At 41.2% G+C, this 20186-nt stretch overlaps 1 protein-coding gene across 1 annotated transcript in view; it reads right to left on the bottom strand.

Annotated features, from left to right (window-relative positions):
• Positions 1-6193: 6193 nt before the first annotated feature.
• The window catches only part of GREB1 (growth regulating estrogen receptor binding 1), a gene marked incomplete at its 3' end in the record, with an annotated part of 62842 nt that continues 48849 nt past the window's right edge, over positions 6194-20186 (bottom strand). Inside the window, exons 24-32 of the mRNA XM_081997694.1 lie at positions 18322-18464; positions 17395-17556; positions 15504-15708; positions 14518-14692; positions 13325-13543; positions 10691-10826; positions 9946-10146; positions 8189-8327; positions 6194-6357 (exon numbers count right to left, since the gene is read on the bottom strand). Coding sequence (XP_081853820.1) covers positions 6194-6357; positions 8189-8327; positions 9946-10146; positions 10691-10826; positions 13325-13543; positions 14518-14692; positions 15504-15708; positions 17395-17556; positions 18322-18464 — 1544 coding nt within the window. The remainder of the gene's footprint in view (positions 6358-8188; positions 8328-9945; positions 10147-10690; positions 10827-13324; positions 13544-14517; positions 14693-15503; positions 15709-17394; positions 17557-18321; positions 18465-20186) is intronic.

Raw genomic sequence — 20186 nt, forward strand, 5'->3', positions numbered from 1 at the left:
TATTATTTGTATCTCTTTCTTTTTGTGTGAGTGACACATTTCACCACAGAGTGTCACAGATACGGCCTTCGGAAAGCAGCCGCCTCTCAAGCAATATTTAGCAGCTGCTTTTAGATGCAGAGTGGGAGCCGAGATCTGTACATTCCCTATCACCACAACGGGAGGCACTTCCTGGGGAAGGATGAAATCCCTTACACCCTCCAGTGTTCAAATCATCTGTAATGCCCAGATGATTAGATACCAGACATTGTGAGGAGTGCTTTGATAGTGGAGAGAGGATGGTAAAAAGGAAAATATCACCTTCCCAGTAACCTTCTCTATATTTGGATACTGTCTTTTGCAGAAGATGAATCATCAAGTACTTCACTCTCTGACACAAAATACAGAGCATACTAACAATATTTATCTGCAGGTGATAATAGTGGATGACTAAACCAGCAACCATGAAGGCACTAGAGGAGAGGGTGGAGGCTGTAAAAACTCTATAAGAACATGCAGGCAATGCTTTTTAGTTCGTTTGCTACTATATTATCATATCAATCCATGTGATGGAGAGCTCTATTTTCTTGCTACATCCAAAGTCAGAAAGGAAATACTTAGAAACATAGAATAGTTGGAAAAAACCTTTAAGATCACTGAGTCCAACTATTAACCTAACACTGCCAAGTCCACCACTAAACCACATCCCTAAGCATCACATCTACACGTCTTGTAAATACGTCCAGGAATGGCGACTCCACCACCTACCTGGGCAGCCTGTTCCAATGCTTGACAATCCTTTCAGTGAAGAAATTTTTCCTAATACCCAATCTAAACCTTCCCTGCACAACTTGAGGCCATTTACTCTCGTCTTATCACTAGTTACTTGGGAGAAGAGACCAACACCCTCGTCGCCACAACCCCCTTTCAGGTAGTTGTAGAGAGCGATAAGGTCTCCTCTCAGGCGCCTCTTCTCCAGACTGAACAACCCCAGTTCCCTCAGCCGCTCCTCATAAGACTTGTGCTCAAGACCCCTCACCATCTTCGTTGCCCTTCTCTGGACACGCACCAGCACCTCAACATCCTTCTTGTAGAGAGGGGCCCAAAACTGAACACAGGATTCAAGGTGCGGCCTCACCAGTGCTGAGTACAGGGGCACAATCACTTCCCTACTCCTGCTGGCCACACTATTGCTGATACAGGCCAGGATGGTGTTGGCCTTCTTGGCCACCTGGGCACACTGCCGGCTCATGTTCAGCCGGCTGTCAACCAGCACCCCCAGGTCCTTTTCCGCCAGGCAGCTCTCCAGCCACTCCTCCCCAAGCCTGTAGCGTTGCATGGGGTTGTTGTGAGCCAAGTGCAGGACCCTGCGCTTGGCCTTGTTGAACCTCATACAGTTGACCTTGGCCCATGGGTCCAGCCTGTCCAGATCCCTCTGCAGAGCCCTCCTACCCTCCAGCAGATCAACACTCCCACCCAGCTTGGCATCATCTTCAAACTTACTGAGGGAGCACTCGATCCTTTCATCCAGATCATCAATAAAAATATTAACCAGAACTGGCCCCAGCACTGAGCCCTGGGGATCACTGCTTGTGACTGGCCGCCAGCTGGTGTTAACTCCATTCACCACGACTCTTTGGGCCCAGCCACCTAGACAGTTTTTTAATCAGCAAAGAGTACACCCATCCAAGCCATAAGCAGCCAGTTTATCCAGGAGAATGCTGTGCGTAACAGTGTCAAAGGCTTTACTAAAGTCTAGGTAGACAACATCCACTAAGGGGTCACAAAGGGTGACCTGGTCATAGAAGGAGATCAGGTTGGTCAGGTAGGACTTGCCTTTCATGAACCCATGCTGACTGGGCCTGATCCCCTGGTTGTCCTTTACGTGCCACACAATGACACTCAAGATGAACAGCTCCATAATCTTCCCTGCACCAAGGTCAGACTGACAGGTCTGTAGTTCCCCGGATCCTCCTTCCGACCCTTCTTATAGATGGGTGCCACATTTGCTAACTTAGAGTCAACTGGGACCTCCCCAGTTAGCCAGGACTGCTGATAAATGATTGGAAGTGGCTTGGTGAGCACTTCTGCTAGGTCCCTCAGTACCGTTGATCGGATCCCATCTGGCCCCATAGACTTGTGTGTGTCTAAGAGGTGTAGCAGGTCGCTAACCATTTCCCCTCAGATTATGGGGGCTTCTTTCTGCTCCCTGTCCCTGTCTTTCAGCTCAGAGGGCTGGGTACCCAGAGAACAACTGGTCTTACTATTAAAGATTGAGGCAAAGAAGGCATTAAGTACCTCAGACTTTTCCTCATCCTTTGTCATTTTTTCCCCACGCATCCAAAAAAGGACAGAGATTCTCTTTAGCCCTTCTTTTGTTGCTAATATATTTACAGAAAAGTTTTTTATTGTGTTTTACAGCAGTAGCCACATTAAATTCTAGTTGGGCTTTGGCCCTTCTAATTTTCTTTCTGCATAACCTCACAACATCCTTGTAGTCCTCCTGAGTAGCCTGCCCCTTCTTCCACAGATCATAAACACTCCTCTTTTTCTTGAGTTCCAGCCAAAGCTCTCTGTTCAGACAGGCTGGTCTTCTTCCCCTCGGCTCATCTTTCGGCATGTGGGGACAGGTGATCCTGCACCTTTAAGATTTTCTTCTTGAATGTCCAGTGTTCCTGGACCTCCAGCTCTGCCCTTCAGGAATGCCTCTCAAGGGACTCTCTCAATCAGTGTCCTAAACAGGCCAAAGTCTGCCCTCCAGCAATCTAAGGTAGCACTTCTGCTGACCCCCACCTTACTTTTCCAAGAATCAAAAACTCTTGCTTCATGATCACTATGCCGAAGACGGCCTCCATCCATCATATCACCCACAAGTCCTTCTCTGTTCCAAACAACAGGTCCAGCAGGGCACTTTCCCTAGTTGGGTCCCTCACCAGCTGTGTCAGGAAGTTTTCTTCCACACACTCCAGGAACCTCCTGGGCTGTTTCCTCTCTGCTGTATTATATTTCCAGCAGATGTCTGGTAAGTTGAAGTCCCCCACAAGAATCCAGGCTAGCAATTGTGAGACTTTTCCCAGCTGCTTATAGAATATTTTGCCTGCACCGTCACAGAATAGTTTGTGTTGGAAGGGACCTTTAAAGGTCATCTAGCCCAACCCACCTGCAATGAGCAGGGACATCTTCAACTAGATCAGATTGCTCAGAGCCCCGTCCAACCTGACCTTGTGTTGTGTGAACCAACCCATAATCAAAAAAACCCAAAATTCTGACAGTCACACCAGGCTCAGAGCCAGGTAGTGATCTGCTGGCTCTTCCTGCTTCTTCCCTCATCATTCCCTGCAACTGGAAGGACAGAGGAGAACACTAGTTGTGCTTCTGGTCCCTTAACCAGTCATCCCAAGGTCCTGAAGTCTCTCTTGATTGCCCTTGGACTTCTTGTTGCAACTTGATTTCTTAAAACATTTGTGTACTTAATGGGCATGGGCCAAGTTTTCTCAAAAAGGTCACTGGGACTGAAAGTCAGTAATTCCCTCCCACGAAGGGCAAGACAAGAGAAGGGTGGAGCTGGGACGTAGGTTCCCAGCCCTACACATGCACCTATGGTAAACAAGTACAGCACAAAGAAGTTGCAGCACAGGATGCCAGTTCCACCCATATGGATTTGCTTTTATTTCTCATTATTATTTACCTGTATCACTGTATCACCTCAGAGTCCCAGCTGGACATGAACCCTATGTTGTCTCTCTCCCTGAAAGCTTACACTCCAAGGGAACTTAGCTTGTACACCACGTCAGGGATGAAGAAACTTTTGGATGGAGGTCTGGAGAGTGGCTCTCTCAGACTCATCTACTATTGCTTTTTTGTCATCTTGTGAACAAAACGCCATATTTTTCTATCATGTTGGGTGCATAACTGGTTGTATGACGGGAAGTAAATGTATTTTGGTCACACAGTAAGTGCATACCTGGTCTTACAACAGGATGTGCTCCATCAGACAATGGGCTGTGAAGCAAGTTCCACCATACACAATTGCTTATGTATATACTCCATGATGGAGGATGATTGTGCTTGGTCACATGATAGACATACGTCGGGTGAGGCCAGGTCCTGAGACTCCTATCCTGTAAAACAGGATACAGTAGGTAGGTAGCTCATGGAGCAAAAGGTTAACAGTGAAACAACACTTGGGAGTATGATGGTTTCAGCCCGCTAGCAGCTGCATGTTGTCAAAGTTTTGAAGACTTTGTGTCAAAAGAGAATGTTAGAAAGGATGTGATTTATTTTCATTTATTTATTATTATATTATTTAGGCTTTTTTTAGTTTTGTGGAGAAAATGGATGTCTAAAGACTTGCAAAGCAAATCTCAGATCTAAAACACAGGAAAAGTTAAGACGTTTGGGTATAAGTTGTTTAAGTATTTGGCTATAGGAAAGGAGATTTCAAGTCACCACCTTTAGTTCTGAGCTCTTGTAAAAACTCTTACACCTTTGAGGCAGCGTTATGCTTTAGGCCATTAAGCAGTACTGTGTTTTCTCGTGATTATTTCAGGGTACTCCTTAATTATATGAACTCCTTTCAGCCAACCCTTTTCTTTTTTTTCCCCCTACAAAAGCGTACTTGACAGTCCTATACATCACCAAGACAGATGTCCATGCAGCGTGAACTTTATTTATAAAGGATGGATCAGACATGAATGTCACACTTCCTTAAAAAAGTTTAAATTAACTAATGAACTGGTGAAACATGAACAGGCCATACTATTTACATTGGACAATGCTCGCCTTCCTTCCCAAAACTTGAAGTGAATCCTCACTCTGAAACAAGGACAATGAAATATAGAAACACACTGATTTCTAGCAGTTACCTTGCAAATAGCGATCTAAAAGTCTCTCAAACTTATAGAACTTAGCTTTCCCGGTAAAATGAACCTAAATTAGCTCTTTGGCATAGTCATACTGATGCCTGCATTTCAAGGCCAGTACTGTAATGGACTCAGCCACCTAACAGCACTTCATCAGTATAAAATCAATGATCCTCCCATTGCTGTATCCAGCAAGGAAGGACTGCCTAAATATTAGATGTCTTCTAACAAGATCTATACTCATCTTTCCTGCACCTGGACTGAGTGAAGTTAACACTGATTCTATAAAGACAAACAGGAAGTTTGCAACTTGGAGAGTATTTCCAAAAAACTAGACAAAGACCGTGATCACTGACTTCACATTTAGTGCGTACAAAATACCGTGATGCCTGGTGCCATTCTAGAACATGTTTTTAGATTTCCACCTGAATTCCTCAGAGATGTAGTCTCCGTTTTCTCACTCTTTTGAAGCACCTTGGCAAGAAAATATCCCCAGAAAGTGTATTGTGAGTGTTTCAGAACCATCTCATCTGTTGTCTTGAATGCACTGGGCCCAACTTGAAGACTGCAGCCAGTGCAACAATTTAATCAGAAACCAGAAAACACCACTGTTGTGGTCACTTGCAGGTCAGTCCCATCATTCAATCTCTTCAGTTACTCAAGGTAAACTCAGTTTCAAGTTTAAAAGTTCAGATCTCATTTTAAAATCTACTTTCTTGACTCTCTTCTTTATGCTAATAAAACCAGACATATAATTATGCTTCTACTCCAAGAGTCCTGTAAGGTAAATCTATCCAGTGTGGCACCTGTTCCAAAAATTAAGGCTCCAACTGATTTACCACTATTAAAGAAATATACTTTACAAGTCTTCATATAAAAAGCCCACCTGGATTAATCAGTAGCGGTATACTACAAAACTGTAACAATTCCTGTTGCCTTGTGCCAACTGTTAGATAAATAAGACTTGTAAAACAAAATCTGCTCCTAAATTTACATTTGCTATTTTTGGAATGTAAAAAAAGTTTTCTAAAACTCTTGCATGTGGCCTTTTTTTGTCACAGAAGAAGTGCACACATTGACCTCCTTTCTGATCCAAAATTATTTCCACCATGTGGAATAGTAAGTTTCTGCATCTTTTCCAGGAATTATGAATGACTTCCATCAGACAATTAAATTAGAAAAGTCACTTCAGTGTTTGGAAATATGAGTGTAAATTGTCTGATTAGATATCATGCTAATAAACAATGGAAAACAGTCCTGTTTCTCTTCAGAAAGCAGAGCCTCTCAAAAGTGATTTCATGAGATGGTGGCAATTAGTCTCTTGTATCATTCAGAAATGTGTCTCTTTTCAATTAAATATGTCGTCCTGTCAGGAAGAAAAGTGGTCTGTCCTCTTTCGCATTGGCAGTCTGGAATTCATCCCGCAGTCGGAACTGCCATTCGTCTTCCAGCTCTAGCCGGACAACAGTCTGGCGAAGAGAATTGCGATCTTGACAAATCACGCACAAGGTGGCACCTAAGCAAGCAGTTAAAAAGAAACCCATGTGAGTATCGCCTTTGTTCTCAGGTCGCCCAGCTCCACCACCCCTTAGCATGTAAAACTCCACCACTTTCACAACAGCAGTTGTGGGCTTGGGAGAAAATTAAGACGCTCGAGTAGGACTGAGGAGAGCTATGATCAGCTCCCTATTTATCAGGATCTTCTTGTGTAATTTGAGGTTTCTGGTATTCGTCTCGTAATCAGGGCTAACAATACATTCCTTACTCTTTAGGGTAAGGAAGGGTAAAACCGTCAGGTCTAAGGTGATGGGCCCTGGCAGAAAACAACATAACGCCCATTAGTGTTCTATCCCTACCGATCATTACCTTGTGGAGTGAAACTCTCACTCCGCAAAAGACTTACAAGGCAATCACCACGATGGCTGACTAAGCTCTTAGTGCTTTGCTGACCAGAAATGGTCTAAACATGTCCTCAAAACTAATCACAAACTTTAGCGCTTTTCAGATTGGTAAGCTAATGTGCTGGCAAAGAAGAACCTGGTCTGTTTGGCTATGGACACAGGTGAATGCAGAATGCCAAAGTCAGAAATACTATGTTTTAGTAAACAATATCAACTGTCTTGACTGGCATGCTGATACCATTTTAACTTGCATGCATGATTTCCTGGCTTCTGAGAAAATTAAGAGGAAATAATTACCTCGCCAGCATTCAATAACCTGAACGAGAGATGGTGAGGTAGAGTGGAAATGCCCCAGACCAAAAAAAAAAGTTGAGAATATAATAAAAATAAACAAGACAGACACTCATGTGGTGTTTAATGCTCATGTGGCGGGTTAGAAAGTCAAGTAGACTGCTGAAGGAGATGGAGAAGTCCCGGATCAAATAAACTTTGTGTTGCATGCTATAAAAATTGCCTGGTTTATGCAAAATGAAACTGATTGATAGCCTCTGGTCACTCAAAAAATGCAGAACAAAAGCACTGCTGTCATTTGCAGTTACTCTGATAGCCTTGCTAGGGAAACTATAGGCTGAGTAAAATGTGGACGCTGCTCCAGAATGAGCATAAGACACCGGCACTCATGTGGCTTCAGTGGCACGTGCAGGTAAAAGCGCTGTACACCCTAATTTGCACTTAGCTACCCATACCTACGTGAAACTGTATTAACTGCACCAAAGAACACAGCAGTTCATAACAACTCTGCCTGTTTCAAGACGGCATCTGCCACAGTGTTCTTCTTCCAGTGACAGTTATAGCTGCGAGTGAAGCAAATCCCCAGAGCACTAAATGCCTAAGATAGTAGCAGAACAATCCAAAAGACGTTTGCAATGTGACTGCCTGCAATACAAACGGAAGTTATTTGTCTCCACTGCTATCCACCATCACAGGGACTACATAGAGAAACTGGTTATGGGGAATAAATTTTAAATAAGCCAGTTTCTGTTTCCAAGGATAGTAAATAGATTTTGATGGAGGCTTTTCCATCACCCATTTTCTACCAAAAATTAGAGAACCTGCAAGAACACAATAGGTAAATGCTTCATACATAAATCTTAAATACTCAGTTTTCAGACATAAAGTAAGGAGTAATGCATATACAGTAGGCATAATGATATAGATCCAACATTTCTCCCTACTTAGAAATCTGCAGAATTTATATCATTTATATACCAGTTTACTACAGCATAGAGCCAGCATGATCAAGTATCAAAGGCGTGTGGGACATATAAAGACAAATATGAATACATGCATGTATGTGCATGTATATTTTCATATAAAACACATTTTTCCCCAGGTTCCCAAAGACCAGGTCATATAATTCTCTGTAATAAAATTATTGCAGCTCACCTTTAAGAAAATGAAACTTCTTCAAAAAACTAGCTACAACAAAGGAGTCACAGAGGTATAGCAGTAGACCACTGAATGTCAAACCGGAGGAGCTGATATTCATAGAGTGAGGGCGAGAACTCATATAGCAAACTGCAATCTGATTGGGAGAGGGAGAAAAAAATTAACATTTTTCAAGCTTCTGTATAAAGCTAAGGCTTGATATTAAGCTTTCAGTATTTGCACCTGATTCAAATTCAGACTTGCTTTCCAACTCCAAATACTGTGACCTTTGTAGTTCCTTCCTAAACACCCCTCTACTTATAAAAAATCTACATAAAAATAACTATGTATTAGGCGTTACTATTCATTACTATTATTATCATGAGCTTTAGATGTGACAGGGTTTGAAAGCTGCAGTAACAATAGCTCCCCACAACCATATTGCTGTGACCTGCCCAGCACAGTTTATCTACACGTGAGTAAATATAGTAGCTGTTCAGTTGGACATGAAAAGAACCCTTTAGAAATGCCTAATTTCATTTACGTTACGATAGAATTGCTGAAATCAGTAGAGTTGTGCATATACATAAATGCCGAGGTTTCCTCTTGTCCAGTTTGGTTTTATGGCTACTCTTCAAATCCACTAGGAACCGGGAATATTTATAGCACTCTTTCAGGATTTATAAATTTAAATTAAGGAATCTTCCACACAAGGCTTAGTTTCCAGAGTGCCATTCTACTACTTAGTTGGGGCAGGACATCACCTGGCATAAATCACCATGATTCAGTGGAGGAAGGTTGACCCACAGCAGCTGAGACTCTGGCCTAGGATGCTTATATTTATCCACATTCCTTCATTCCTAGTGTATCATATTGCAGCTCAGGTAACAATTCCAGAAGCAAACTGAACTTATTTCACGTGCTGAATAGGTTAGAGCTGAAAGGATGCGATGGATGAAGACAGTAACAGTACAATGCCTGTCCACAGAGTTTGTTTTTCCAAACACGGTGGGAACATAGACCTGTAAGAGCTCGGCCAGAAAGGAATTTAACGATACAGTTCAAAATGTTCTGGGAGCAGCATATATGGGAAGGTCATTACACAGCTGTTTCAGTAAAGATGTTTAGTAAATCCAGCAAGACTGAATTTCATTTAGTATTCAAGTCAGGTGAAAAGGTAAAAACAGTTTCTCTCTCCCAAACACCACCACCTTAGTATCAGACTTCTATCCAACCTACATTTGAGTTTAAGTATGGCCTTGGCTTTAGACCTGAAGTCATCAGAGAGAGCCAACAGCTCCTGAGATCTGATGTCAGCTTCTCCTATTCCGACTGTTTTCTTGGTATTTACTTCTCTGCCTCAGCTTATCAGTAAAAAGTGAAATAAAACATTTGTATTTTGAAGTGCTTTCTAAGGGTTAGCTAGTATTTGTAAAACACTGTTGTAGAAGAAATTTGCAGTAGGAAGGGCCAAATTATAGCAGATTGAGAAAACACTTCTTAAAGAAAAATGTGCTCTGTGTTAATTAAGAACCTAGTATAATTCACAGACTATCTTAGTATTTAGGACAACTCTGGTATAGTTCTCCATGTATTTTATCTGAAGCCTTTAATAATATCTCTATGGGACTAAGAATTTGATTTTAACGTTATAGGGATCTAATATCTGATTCTTCAAAGGTTGTGTAACTGTTATTAGGGAATGCATCAACAAACTCATCCAAAACATAGCCTAGATACTTCTAGAGCTTCTTGAAGATTATTTTGTTCAGTACCTGTGGTCCTAAGTTAAGGTAACAGTCCACAGATAGCACTGGATGGCTATAATTCTTCAGGGAGAGAGGGAAGAAGCGATGGCTGTGATACTGGAGGTATTTTTCAAGGAGCAACTGAGCAGGTGCTGCCAAGAAGGTATGCTTGCTGTCAGGAGCACAAATGTACTGAGCAGGGGAGATTGAAACTGGAGTGTCAGATACCTAGGAGGAAAAAATATTTCTAGTAGAGATCAATCCTGATCAATCAAGTTGTACTTACCGGAATTTTGGCTTGTATAAAATAAATCTCTACCCTACAAATCTAAGATTTATATAAGAAGCAAAACCATTCAGCCAAAAATATTTGCTACTAAAAAAGTTTCAGACTTTCACAGAGTTGTATTTCTATTTATAGAGTCTTTGAGGTTTCTTCTCTGAACCTAAAGTATTCCTATATATAAAGTCATATGAAGATGAGCAATTCAATAGCTATAAATAAAAAACTCATAGTGAATGGTTACTTGGATTGTAAAGAGACACTTTAAGTGTTTTTAAAATTTTTAAAGGAAAAAGATTAAGGAAAGGTGCATTTATGCCAAGAATATTGTGGATTTCAGAAATAAATAACAAAGAACCCAAACACATAGCAGACACACCCCACTACTGGCAAGTGGTGATGCACCAAAATACTTCAGTTCTCCTGGTTACAGAGTACAAAAAAGGAAAACAATTATAACAGCAATGAAACAGAGGCCTCAGTTCCCACCTTAGACTTAATGTGGAAGGATCGCTGTCCTCCTACTGCAATTTGCTTTTTCATGACACTGAAGTGATTGAACCGACAGATGAGAAGGCCAGCACTGTGGACGCGCAAGTTGAAGTCAACATCATCACACGTAAATCTGGAAAGAATAAAAACGTAGAAGTTCAGAGGAATGTTTCTCATCACACACTAACACAATCACTCAGGGTCTTTGATGGGCACTGTAGAAAGGACGGGTGTCAAACACACTGACCCTCCACCAGCGCCCACCAGTCAGGCAAAGAGGCTTCCACTTTGTAATAATAAATGAGGCTAGAATGAGTTCAAGAAGATCAGAATGAGGGAAAGAACCACTTAGGGAGGAAAAGGACCAGAAACACAGAGGAAAGAGGAAGGAAAAAGGTAATAAATTGCCAGGGAAAAGACCTAGGGGTTAAAATATTTTCTTTGCATTTTACTGCAATAATGCAGTCACAGAAAATAGCTACATATGTTCCTACCCCAAAAAAGGTCAAGGAAATTAATTCCCTTGACTTCTGTCCTGGTTTCAGCCAGGATAGAGCTGGTTTTCTTCACAGAAGCTAGTGTGAGACTGTGTTTTGGATTTGGGATGAGAAACTGTTGATAATGTGCTGATGTTTTGAGTTGTTGCTGAGCAGTCAAGGACAGTCCAGCTTCTCGTGCTGGGCTGCCAGCGAGCAGGCTGGGGGTGCCCGGGGAGCTGGGAGGGGACACAGCCGGGACAGCTGACCCAGACTGACCAAAGAGATATTCCATACCATCCGACGTCATGCCCAGTACATAAACTGGAGTTGGCCGGGGGGCGGAAATCGCTGCTCGGGGACGGGCTGTCGATCGCCGGGTGGTGAGCGATTGCTGTATTGGGCATCACTTGTTCTTGTACATTCCTTTGTTGGTATTATCATTGTTGTTTCCTTCTCTCTTTCTGTCCTATTAAACCGTGTTTATCTCAACCCACGAGGGTTTTTTTCCTAATTCTCTCCCCTGTCCCACTGCGGGAGGGGAAGTGAGTGAGTGGCTGCGTGGTGCTTAGTTGCCGGCTGGGGCTAAACCACGACAACTTCCAAGGAAATGGATGAAGCCCTACATTTGATTTGTCAAATACACAGAGGTCTCCAGCTACTCATTTTTCCCTTAGAATACAAAAATCCAGAGAATTTTTCAATGTTCCTCTACAGAAATAATGTCATTTTACATTAGAGACAAAAACTATTTGAAGGCAGAGTCTCTTCTTAATACAACAGAACTGCTGAGAGATAGGAATACATAGAGCAGAATGAGGCCAAACATCCCTGAGCTAAATTTGACCCATTTTAAAAATAAGATGGAATGGAACAGAATAAAAGGTAAACTTCTAAAGCTGACTAAATTCAAATACTCTTTGGAAAATTCAGACTCAATTCTCCATTTTGAATGTATATATTACACAGCAAACAGGATGATGTGCACAACTGTTGGATTAATATCTGGGTCTTGGATTTAATAGAGCTGAGCAATTACTGCAACAGTCGACATCAGTGGGAAACATGGCATTTAATTATAGGTTTTTAAAAACTTGTCTTTGATCTTAGTAATATTTACACGGATATTTGGTATCCCTGACTGTCAGTGTCTCTGTGTTTTAAAAAGTACCTTTTTCCTTGCCAGCCCAGGCTCGGACTGTCATACAATACTTCAGGCTCAACAGCACCCACGCAGGATTATGGTGAGCCACCCGTGGTTTAAAGACGCCGGCAGGAAATGCGTGGTGTGACCTGGCACTCCTGCCATTTTAACACTGCTGCCTGTACTCATATCATTTTGCTTTATTGTCGTTCTCTTCATGAGCCCTTCGTAATGCTTCATAAGGTAATACAGTTAGACAGCCTGGGAGCACAGTTCCGTACTAGGAGATGCACGGGAGCAAGTTTAAAATGCTCTTTTAATGCGTCAGGCTGGCGACAATAGAAATTTAGGTCATCTGTTTATCCACAGAATAACGAAAGCAGAAGTGCTTCCCTGCAGTTATAAGTAAACTTGGACTTCAGGAGACCTGTTCCAGAGACAGGAGAGTTCTTCTGAGAAGTACAGTGGCTGATGCTCCGTTATCCAAGTCTAGGTGTGCCGTTTTAGAGCTGTTTTAGATTACCTGGGGTATCCCAGCTAGCTTACAGAAAAACACGTGCAGATTCCATGTCATACCTGTCAGCCCCGTATGGACATCTTGCACATTTGGAGGTGCCTAAAGACTGGCTTTAGACAAGTGAATCCCACCGCTAGTGATATCTACTTCATTCTGTTGTAATAAATGCTTGTCCCTCAGAAATAGGGCCAAACCCACAGTTTATTTCACATAGATCGGTGAAATTCTGTGAGATGATGTAGAGGGACCAATACTGCAGGGCACACCGCCAAATGTGTCTACCCTGGAATTCAGATAGGACTGTTTTATTTGGAACTATGTAAATTAATGTCTTTTTCCAACTTCTGGCCATTTGGGAAGGATTTGAACCACCAATAACAAAACAAAATCTATCTGCATCCCATTAACAACCTCCCCAAAAAATCAAGATCTTTTGTGAAACTTCCTTTATTTGTTTCATTATTTCTATTGAAAAATGCTACTGATTCACTTACCTGTTCTGATTGTACTGTACATTCTGTGTCAGATCCACATTCAGCATAATGAAATCATGCACATGACAGCAGGAGAATGGTTCCTTGATCTCAGCACTGTTTGTTTTACTGGACCATTTCCTCATCCCAATTAAGGCATAGTGAGTGACGTTGGGAGTTGCTTCAATATGTTGCAGAATTTGCTTCAAGGAAACGTTCCTTTCAGTCCACGTATAGTCACTACAATAATTAGGAAAATGTGTTAATTTTAAAGTATATAGAGAATATTCAGAATCTCATTCAGCTGAAGAGCAATTCTTAACAGTTGAAAGTAGTTATGAGTATCAGGTATAGATAACTTCAGTGTTGTCTTACTTTACGGCAATGTTTCGTCAATCACTCTAAATAAAAAATAGAATTAACTAGTGCTTATGTGGTGGGGACTGGTATGACAGGTCTGCAACTTAGTCTGGATTGTTCAAAATATTCACTTAGACATGTAACCTTTTAAAGGTAAATAAAGGCATTACGTGGGTAATCTTTCCAAATGGCTCTGGGAGGGTTGCTGACTTAGTGCCATAACTTAAGTGCAAAGTATAAGATTCTCCTAGCCCACCTCTACAGACCATAAATCTCAGTTTTCACTGAGTTTAGTTCTCTTTGAAGGTTTACTGTAAATCCTGCATAGCACCATTCTGGGAATAGATAAAAATGTCTAGTACAAACAGTGTTCTAAAGTAATGAAAACAAAAATAGTTGTTTGGCGATTTGGGGAGCTAATAAAGGAGCCATACAGACTGAGACTGACAAAAGAGTCAGAGGAAATCAGTTGCACATTTTGCACAGAAATGTCTTTTAGCTTCCTTAGAAAAATGCTGTTTAAAATGTTGATGTGAATGCCCTGCTTGCCCAGTGTATTTGAGATTGTTTGCAGAGTCCGAAATCTGCAGTCCAAGTAGCTCTAGTTCGAACTGGAGTCAAGGTATACAGCAAAGTCTGCAGGGCACTTAAATCCTGAGGGGACAGGAATGAAGAACAGGCACTAAACTATGTGCTATGCACAGGCAGATATCTAGGGAAAATACTTGTCTTGTTGGGCAAATATTATTCTCTGCTTGTACAGGGTAAAAGTTGTAGTATATCAAACGAAATTTCAAAACTGATATGCAGTGAAAGGTTAAAAAAGCTGAAAAAGCACCTATTACTCTGTTTACCTTTTCCTGTCTCCCGAGCAATCAACTTCTACTGCGTTCCACATAACACCGGAGTCATCTGAAATGACAATGAAAGGCCAAATATCCTGGGGTTTTATCCCCAGCTCCTCCTGCCGGTTTCGTTCAAGCTCCAAGTTATGGTACGACAACTCTTTTATCAGGAAGTGTGCAGCACCTGAAACCAAGGACATGAACCATCAGATTAAAAGTAGGGGCAGAAATTGTTTGCTTTTAACTTGGAAGCCTTCTGAAGTGAATATTTCTGCAGATCGGGGTATGAATCACTCTGAAGATTTTAACACCCAAACGCTCCCCAGAGCCAACTTACTTTGTCACTTGCCTATCAAGTGACTTACAGGACCCCACAGTGAAGCACAGAAAATGAAGCCTGACTTCTGTGGTAAAGATTTGCTAGCATCTTAAGGGTTTAGTGACTGTTTCTTTTAACCTGACAGATATTTGGCTGCACTGGCATCTCTTAGTGCAAACACCTAGAGATGTTGACTGACCAGCTAAATAACGTGGAACAATTTCCTTTGACTACTTCAAATGTTTGTCACTACTACTGTCTATAAGTTGTTCTAGCAGTAAAAGCAAGGTGCTGAATATGTCACAGGTATTATTAGCAGAACCTACCTAACCAACGTAGCTAATCAGTGCATCACTGCCTATGCAAACAGTATATAACTTATTTCCACAAGGAAACACAGTAGGTAACTCCATCTGAGTTAACACCCTCAGCTCCCTTTAAAATCAATAGAGGAGAGTAAGTGTTTCTAGGGTGCAATTCATCTAGATTGTTTTAGATGACCTGGATTAAATGAATTGCATCTTCAGCTGTGACACATTTTCTTCAAAGAGAATCCAGATCACCAGATCAGATATGCTAGCTACAAGGTGTGTGTCTACATTTCACTGTTGAGAAACAACAACTCAAGGGACCAAGTCGTGTGCCCACATTTGTTAGAAGTTTTTGTTATACTTACCTACTCCTGCACTGTTGAAAATGCTTGGAAGAACAAGCATGATGTGGTTGGGCCAATACTTCTTATATATGGCCATTTCATACTCCTTGACAACTAAAACATGCAAATGACTGGCTCCATCCATTGCATGATATAAATTGAAAAGTCCATGCTCATGACGACCAGTGGTGGGAGTAAAAGTGGGGCTTTTTATGTAATCTTCACTCTGTAAATAAAAAGAAGCATGAGTTTCTGTATTAAGCTGCAGGATGTTTAAACAAAGAGAACCAGATCCTTCAGGAGAATAAATCAGATTCATTGGCTCTGGACGAACTGCTACATTTTAAATCAACTTAATAGGAAAATAGGCAACTTTTATAGGAGTTGGGAAAAAGAAAACTCTATCACTTAGCTTATTTGACTGGTGATAGTGTGGTAGACTGGATAGGACTTCTAACCTTGACCTGCCAAGTGCACAGTGACCTTGAGGCTAGATCTGGAAAAGGATTTAGGTCCATATGATATAAGATGGTAAGAAACACCTTACTCCAAAACTGTAGTACAACCCTTCTGACTGTCTATCACCCAATCTTGAATGCACTGAAACCCACTAGGTGCTTCCAAGTTTGGTAGTACAGGTTCTGAAAGCCCTGTTTCTATAGACATCCAGGACTGTTCCAGTCTGGGCAACTGATTTCAGCCTGGTTCCTACCAAGGTCGTTAAGGACCCAGCATGACTTTCCAAAGCCCACATAATTAAGGACTCTGGATTTAAAACTGCCAAAGCACAAAATGGTGGATAAGATGGCACTGGAGTTCATGCAACAGAATTTAAAATGGATCAAGAAAAATATTTTACAATGGTTTAATAATCTAGGTTTATATCTCACAGCAACTTTTCAAGCTTGCAGCAAGATTACAGGCACCATTTCGGAGCAAGCGAACAGAAAAAGCAGCAAAGGAAGAATACATGGTTTTGGCAAAGCCTCAGAGCAGGTCTGTGGCAGAAGCATGAAAAGAATCCACAGGGACCCAGTGCACAGTTCTGACTGCATAGTCAAGCGCAAGTTTACTGGGTGAGGAAGAGCAGGAGGTTTCATCCTCACGTTGCACAGTTGCTGCTGTGTTGGTTCCTGGGTTCTCCCATTTCAAACTTGAACTGGACATAAAAGCCTGAACTGGAGGGTGGTATTGATTGATTACTGCTTATTGGAAGCAACTTATTTTCTCCAGGATAAAAATGCTACCGCTCAGTACTGTTCCACAAATTGCTTCAATACTCCAAGCAGTGTGTCCTGAGCAAGGCACAGCCTCACCTTAGACACGGATATTAGGAGTCACTGTAAAGGCCAACATGAGAGTTTGCATAGCCTGTCAGATGGATGACCTTACAAAGGGTTTTCTACAAGCGTGACGTGTGATTTTTGGACAGTCTTGAAGCCATGATGAAGATTCTTTGAAACTCTTATTTTTATATGAAAGCAACTGAGCATTTATGCAGAATCAGACAGGATAATCAACTGCCTTCCTCTACGGTAAAAAATTGCTTCCTCTCGGTAAGATAAACAAAACCATGTCTCTGAGGCTCATTGCTGAAACCATTCTCACTTTGACATCTTAAACCCATAACCAAAGATCTTTTTCCACCCATAACCAAAGACCTTTTTCCCTGGATAAGAGTGTTTGTACCACAGAATCAACCTTGATACTGAGCAAAAGAAACAGCTTATTGGTGGCTTGACAGTTTTTCTTCATATCTCCCTTTCTGGGAGAAAATACAAGCTTGCGATCAGGATATCTTCATTATCTCTTGACAGCAGGACCAGAAGTATAAAGAATCCTAATTCAACAGATTTTAAAATTGGTGGTGACTCTCTCCCATATACAGCCATAAACATAATTATCCATCTACCTTATCTGTGACTAGTGGTAGCCTCATGCTTTCCAATTGTCTTCCTGGTTGGCTAAAGACAAAATGATGCTCCTTTGACTTTGGAATGATAAAATGCAGCTGGATCTCTTCTCCTAGCATAGAATAGGAAAAGGCAAATGCATGCAGAGTGGACTCATAAAGCTGAGGATGGGAAAAAATAGGATAATTCCAGTGGTTAGAGTCAAACTACAAGGTCTCAGTGTAGTTAATACACATTTATAACAATACCAGACTACACTCATTTAGTGTATTGCATCAGATTTTACCTCACGATTCACTAGGTGTTAAGCAATGCCCCCTAGGCTAGAGCATACACTAAAAAAAAAAAAAAAAATTAAACTGTTCCCTCTTTTGAAACCATTGTTTCAGCTTTGTCTTGCAGATGGTACCAATACTTACAGGCCACTCTTGGCTTTCAGAAATAGAGACACACAAAACCCAGTATTTGCATTGCAAATACTTTCTTTCTCACATTCTAATGGGCACAAAATTGGAGGGTTACTCTGAGTAATAACAGTCTGTATGCCACATATAGGCTACTCTGTGCTAGATTACTCCTGTGTCAGAAGTAACATCTTTTGCAGTTACTCAGGTGAAAATATAAGCAAGTCCCAATAGGAAAAGTTTACTGGGAAAGTAGTTTTTACTGGTAGTATACATGTAGAATGCAGATTACAGCACTGAATAAGGTACTGTAAATGAGGCAAGGCTGAGTCCTCTGACGTCCCCCAAACTCTGGTCAAGGCAGTCAAACCTCAAGAAATAACAAAATCTGTAAATCTGCTGGTTTTAACACAAACATACAACTTCTAAGCCAATTCAAATACAGTGAATGTACACAAAACTGTGTTTGGATTGTGTCTGCTTCAGTTTCTGATCTGCAGAGTAGTATCTGGAAATCTTTACCTGGTACCTGGGATTGAAACCCATATACTGATGACACTGTTCACAGTGATGGTAGGTGTTATATGCTGCGTACTTGGACAATCTCATCCTAGTTGTTTGACGACGTGTATACATATCCTCCTGTCTCCTGCTCATTGATTTGTCTATTAAAAAAGAGAAACAACTTAAATGTAACATATATTCAAGGCCAGAATGTATTCCCTTGTGACAAGCTATTTCTGTCACTGTAATTAACTTCTAGGAACAATGGCAGGATTAAACACATGCAAAACAAACTATGAATTAATTCGGAGGATAGTGTGCTTTATAAATTGTTACATACAGCAAAGGGGACTACAAAGAAGTATCTGCAAATTCATGATTATGATAATTCTGTACAGATTTCACATAAGGCTGAGGTGTAAACAAATCCAGATTATTAAAATCATTATTGTTGCTGTTGTTGTTTTTATTAGTTCAATGCTTGCAAAAGTAATAAATAGTAAAAAAGAGTCTTATGACAGACATTTGCTGTCCTGTGATGGACATCACAGTAGATTACGTAAAATAAACTTGGCAAATTTAGTGATGTTGCTCTTTAGTGAATATCCACGTTTTAAAAAAGGGTCTCCTTTGTGGGAGGCTGAAGGGAGTTGAGATGTAATTTCTGTGGAAAAGGACTTCTGTTATGGCATGTGGCCAAACCTTTTACTCAGATTTTCAGCATCAGATCAGGTCATTGAAGGTTGCTCCTTGTCCTGTCAAGTTCTGAAAATCACTGAGTGGAGTTTTCACAGTCTCTCTCTGCTCCATGGTTTGGCCATTTTTATTCTGGAAATATTTTTTATACTATCTAATTGTAATTTCCCATGTTTCAATTTGTGTCTGTTGTTTCTTGTCCTTATGCTGCGTATCTATAATTGTTTGTGTCTATAAATTCCCATTAGGAAGTTGAAGACAGCAATCAGATGCCCCTGCTAGACTTCTCCAGATCAAACAAACCCAATTCTCTTCAATTTTCTCTGTACATCATGTGCTTTGGGCCTCTATCCATCTTGGTGGCTACCCACTAGACTCAATGCTGTATGTCGATGTCTGTCTTGTACTGGGAAGCCAAAAACTTGACAGAATACTCCAGATGTGGTCTTACAGGTGCCATGCATATAAGAATAATCACTTCCCTTGACCTGCTTACTAGATTTTTAGTAAACCATTAACCCAATGGAGAACCGGTGATTCATGTTCAAATTGTTGTCTACCAGCATTATCAGGTCGCCTTCTTCAAAGTTGCTGCCTATACAGTTGGCCCCAAGCTTGTACAGCTGCAAAAAAATTATTCCATCTCAAATGCAAGGTCTTGCATTTACCTTTGTTGAACTATATCAGGTTCCTGTTCCTGAGGTTCCTTCCTGGAGGTTCCATTTCTCCAGCCTGTCAAGGTCTTTCTGAATGGCAGTGCTACCTTCCTGCATATTGACTACTCCCCCAATTTGGTATCATCCAGGAACTTGCTGGCATTGCATTCTGTCCCTTATTAATGGCAATCTTAAACAGTATTTGCCTCACTATCAGTCTCTGAGTATTGTCATGCGTACCCAGCTGTCGGTCAGATTTGTGCCACTCATCACATCTTGAGTTCAGTGGTCCAACCAATTTCCCAGGCACTTTACAATTCACCTATCCAAACCATCTCTCCCCAGTTTTGGTGATATGGATATCATGGAACAGAGTAACAAAAGCCTTGCTGAAGTCAAGATAAAATCACTGCACTTCCTTTGTCCATAGTGCCAGTCGTCTTATCATAAATTCAATCACGTTTACCAATCAAGATTTGCCTATGATAGATCCATTCTAGCTGCTCCCAATCACTTTTCTGTCCTTCATGG

This window comes from Phaethon aethereus (assembly GCF_964289735.1).
Source record: "Phaethon aethereus genome assembly, chromosome: 3".
Lineage (NCBI taxonomy): Eukaryota > Metazoa > Chordata > Aves > Phaethontiformes > Phaethontidae > Phaethon > Phaethon aethereus.